Below are 5,079 nucleotides of genomic sequence, written 5' to 3' on the forward strand. Positions count from 1 at the left end.
CCCCGCTTGATATATATATACAAAGTGTCGGCATATGCCAAAGGTGGGAGCATTCCACTTAATGACGAAGTGTGTCAACGAGCGGGACTAAGCGGTACCCGATGCTTTACTGTATCGGCTCTGCCCGATCTCTGGTCAGATCGGCTCTGCCCGATTCCCTATCACTTCGGCTCTATGTCATCCTTTAGCATTTCACTGGATCGTAATCTTTAGCAGGAGAAGGTATGACGATGTGACAAGAAAGCTGGATCCTGCAAAGGGGCTTGTTTCGGCTGGCTAGGGCTTGAGCATGATGCATTTATGCCTCTACCTGTCCTATACTCTCATCCGTTTTGCGCGCCGACGGAAAATTGTATACACCATACTTTCTCCAGTGCTGTCATGCTCGGCAAGTGACTCGCTTTCATCTCTTCTTACTACTGCGACTGGTTTGCAGTATTGTATCCCAATCTCATCCTCGTACCTGTTCGAATTCAATTGTTGCCAGTTTTGTGCACCACCATTCCTGGCCGCAATAGGACCCTGAAGCGGCGAGACTATGACAGACTTCAACTCGATCAAACTATAGCTCCAGACGCCGCAGAAGGTGGGGGTGGGGGAACCCTCCTCCCTAGCCCCAAACACATTGTGGATGCTCTTTTAGCTTTCGCCTCCTTTCTTCTCTCTCGCTTTGCTTTACGTCGCTCTAGTTCGGCATCTATAGTTGCCATTGCTCGAGCGAAGTCCTCTTTATCCAAGCCTGCGGGAGTTGAGGATGAGGATGAGGCTTGATCGTATACCCCTGCAAGGAAAGACTCTGGAAGTTTGCACTTCGACCATACCTTTTGAACCATTTTTGCGCTTAACACTGCTGCGCCCCCATTACCATTGGTAGTAGGGTTGGAGCTGGGGTGCGAATCGGACTCGAACCATCCCCTAAGCGCCGAAACGGCCCCAGACCCTTCCTCAATCTTAGATGAGGAGCCACCGCGGACGGTGGAGGCATTCGAACTATCATCTTCTCCCTCTTTGGATTTGGTTCGTCTTCGCTGCATTCGTTGCTGAGAGACAAGTGATGAGAATAAATCTTCATATCTTGCTCTAGCAGCCGCGTCTCTTGGCTCTTCCAACGCCCCTTTTCCCCTACTCAGTGGGGTCGAAGTGGGGGGATCGGCAAGTTGAACCCTCCCCCTGGCACCACTCCCGTCACCAGGACGGACGCTAAGATCGGAATGAGTACTAAGATCGGAATGAGTACTTGCAGATCTACCCAATCCTACCCCGCCGAACTGTTTACTTGGTGCTCCATCAGCCAACGACCTAGTTCCTCCCCCCATTCCTGCTCCTCCTGGCTTAAAGAGGGGTAAAGCGGAAGCTGCGGTGCCGATGAGAGAACTTGCTACGCCCACAACTCCAGTCTGACCACTAAGAGTGTTGTTCGGGGATCGAAAAGGGGTGGTATTGCGGGGAGGTCTACGAGGAGGCGTCCTCTGGCAGTGGTCGGAGTGAAGGTCAAATTCAAGACTGCGTTTGAGTTCGGAACTAGCATCATCGGTGAGAGAGATGCTGGTGAAGACATTGCTTCCCGTCTTTCTATGTGCTGCGGCTGCGGTGGTTGAGGGACCTGTGCTTGGGTTTCGCGTGTGTCGCTGGGGTGGTACTGCACCTCTATCGCTGTTTGTACCGGCAGAAGCAGTGTTGGTGGGGGTGGAACCAAACTTAAACCCTCCAGCATTACCCTCCCAACCCGACGTTGGTTTAGTCGGTCGAGGCGGAGGAGTAGGCTTCGCCACAACCCCACCCGCACTACTACTTGTAGCAGCGGCCGTCGGTTTCCTCGGTATACTAGGCGCACCAGCTTTACTCGGACTCTTTTGCCTCGCTCTATACGCCGATTCTGATGCACCTACCCTCCCTCTCTCCCCTCCCAGCGTCGCACTTCTAGGAGGCAATGCTGGAGGAGTGACAACCCCTTCCCTCCCCACTCCACCTCCCCCTACACTTTTCTTTACACCGGGGCTGTAGGTCGCATACCGAACCCCAACCCCGCCTTTCGTTTTCGCTGGTTTAGTACTTGGGAATTGACCGAACTCTGAAATCGTTGGGCTTGGGGCTAAGCTCCCCCCGGCCCCACCTCCTGCTGGTGGACGGGGTGGAAGTTTGGGTGTGATTGAAGAAGTGGAATGAGTGGATGAAGCGGAGCCTTTACGCGATGAAACCTGCGGCGGAACGAGGGAGGGGGAAGAAGAAGGATCCATTACAGCATGTGCGAACATGGCATCTTCCGCAGAAGTATCGAGTTCGTGTGCGTTAGTGCCTGCGGGAGAATCGGTTCTGTTCCATGCATCCAAACCTCGTTGGTGCGGAGAGGAGCGGCCTGAATTTGGTGCCGAGCTCAACCCAACTCCTTGGTGGTGCTGTTCCACAACGCTTCTGCTTCTGTTTCTGACCATCGGGCTAGCACTAGGGTCAATCGACCCACCATTTGCATTCCTGGGCAAACTCCGGTTGGCTAACTCTTTCAAACTCAATCCACTTCCTGACTTCCTCAGGGAATTTGCAGTGTATCTCGGCGACACGGCGGAGGGGGTATGAGCGCTTAGCATACCGGAAGCTGAAGTCGTTGGCTGTGCTGCTAGCGGAGAGAACGAAGAAGAGAAAGGGTTGTTGAAGGATGGAGCTGAGAGTAAGCCATTTTCCGAAATTTTCCTGATCCGAGGGGTGGAGGATGAGCGAGGCACCGGGTCCGGGTTACAAGTACCGCCTGATGAAGAACGTGCTGGTGTTTGCGGCGGTACTGGCTTGCTTGTGCTACCGTGTGCGAGAGCGCGAGGTTTCGGTGAGCGAAGAATAGCAGTATTAGAGGTAGAGGTAGAAGGGGTGCGATTGGATTCGAAAGCTGCTAGGGCGGCACGGAAGTTGATCGGTTCTGCGCCGTCGGCGTTGGACATCGTGGACAAGCTGGGAGTGGGGGCTAGGGGTGGAGCCCAAACCTTTTGTGTTCGGTGTTCGATATTAGGTTTCGCCGGTAGAATGGCGCTGGAGACAGGACGAGCTATGATCGAAGACGAGACATGGCGATCGAGCGGGACGTTAGCGAGAGTGCATCACGGCGAAGCTAGCTGTGTAGGAGATGTCGTAGTAAGATGATGAGGAACGGGAAGGAAGAATGGAAGAGAGGATCGTACGAGCCCAAACACCGACTGCTCGCTGGCCTCATTCCGCACCGAAAAAGGTGGAGGTTCACTGCCCCGCCAAATATAGCATCCCCAACCCCACACTTGTTCCTCCTCACCCTGTTCTCACCCTGTTCTCACCCTGTTCTCACCCTGTTCTCACCCTGTTCTCACCCTGTTCTCACTCCATTCAATGCTCACATCTCATCATGATCACATCAATCTATCTGCAATCAGGGTATAGATTGTGGTGCGAGCTCATATCAAAAACACAACCAACAACAACAAAAACAGCACCACGATCAAGATCCAAACACACCAACCTCCCAATCTTTCATCGCTAATCCTAACCACTTCATCCATTTTCCGCATTGCTTTACTCAACCTCCCTTGACTTTGATCTACTTCTGTATCGAACGCATCAATGATATCGATCTGTTCGCCGATCTCTTGTCCCATCATGCCAGCTTGGTTGCGGAGCGAATTGAGGGTGGTGCCGATCTTGTCCAGGGTTGAGTCTTGGCGCGATATCAAGATCTGCAGTCAAACAAAGGAAGGGTTAGTGAAGGGCTAGGAAAGGTGGCAAGGCGGTAAGGCGGTAAGGCGGCAAGGTGGCAAGGCGAGGGGAATGGGGCTACCTACCTGTTGTTGTTCACGTTCGAAAGCTTCAGTTGCATCTTCGTCTTCTTCTTCTGGGAGGTTGATTTTGGTTGAGGAAGCTCTGCCAGATGGTGGGGATTGTTTTACTACTTTGGATAATGACTGCCAGCGTTCACCGGTCCAGAAAGAGGAGGGTAGGTGTTAGTATCATCCATGAGCTGCTATTCCGGTCTGAGAAGGGAGGCAACTTACATCGATCTCAGCCTCGCATTCGGCAACAAACTCTTTCCTCCTCTTCAATTCTTCCAGTGTCACTCCAAACCTTTCTGCACCACTACGCTCCACGACGAGGACGGACTGTTTTACATCTTCTACGTCCTGCCGTAAGCCTTCGATTGCGTCTGAGAGTCGGTCGTATGCCGAGTCAATCTCGCCGCCAGATGATGAAGATGCGCGTGCTGTTGATGAAGATGATTGAAGAAGTTGACGGTAGGATTGAGAGAGAGAACGGGCGGAGGAGAGGGAGGATTTCAGGTCTGATGCGAAATCGTGGTATGGATCTCTTGACATCTTATTGCGACGACCCTCTTGAAGGCCAGATGGATAGTGAGGCTTCCAAGATGCGGTCACTGCTGGGACTCTTGTGTGATTGCTATCCTGGAGTGAGGCGGTAGGATTGCGAGGCAAGTATTGGATGAATGTGGATGAGAAGAAGGTGTTGGTAGTGGAAAAGGTGTGTGAATGCAAGCCAGAAATCGGGAAAAGCACCGAGATTTCCCTGCCAAAACGGTCTATATTTTGCCGATTACCAACCAACCAACACAAACAATTGAAGATTGCAGATAAAACGCGACCGATCGGAGCCACTAGCAAGCTCTCGTATGCAGTTGTATTACTTCTTGAATGCTTGTGTTATATTCATGTGATGCTATGTACATGGTCATATATATACTTAGCAATCTCCTTCAGCCTGTGCAAATGTGCAATGTGTCACTCCTCGTGTTACTCCTGTGTTGTTGCCTCTTGTGCATTATTGTAACAACTCCTATGCATCCCACATGTGTCGCCACCTGTATGCACCTTTACTTAATTATTAGATTGCTTAAATTCTGTGGACCCCATATGATTCTGCAGACCCTGTGAATCCCATTGGGATGCTGACACATCTTCAACTCCCCCCTTCAATGGCATTACCAACCCTAACAACTGAGATAGCCGGGATGTTGCTAAACCCTTCAATGGTTTTGTTAAAATGTCTGCAACATTGTCTGCCATTCCAACAAATTCTATCTCTATCTCCCCATCCTGAACATGATCCCTAATG

General features: G+C 51.6%; 1 protein-coding gene across 1 annotated transcript; it reads right to left on the reverse strand.

Annotated features, from left to right (window-relative positions):
- Window positions 1-3,413: 3,413 nt before the first annotated feature.
- Window positions 3,414-4,325, reverse strand: UHO2_02968 (uncharacterized protein; the record flags this gene model as incomplete). The annotated part of the gene is made up of 3 exons (XM_041555756.1): window positions 3,414-3,692; window positions 3,798-3,917; window positions 4,008-4,325. 3 exons carry the CDS (start codon window positions 4,323-4,325, stop codon window positions 3,414-3,416), a joined length of 717 nt encoding a protein of 238 aa, XP_041411690.1.
- Window positions 4,326-5,079: the final 754 nt, after the last annotated feature.

This window comes from Ustilago hordei (assembly GCF_900519145.1).
Source record: "Ustilago hordei strain Uho2 genome assembly, contig: UHO2_contig_04, whole genome shotgun sequence".
NCBI classification, from domain to species: domain Eukaryota; kingdom Fungi; phylum Basidiomycota; class Ustilaginomycetes; order Ustilaginales; family Ustilaginaceae; genus Ustilago; species Ustilago hordei.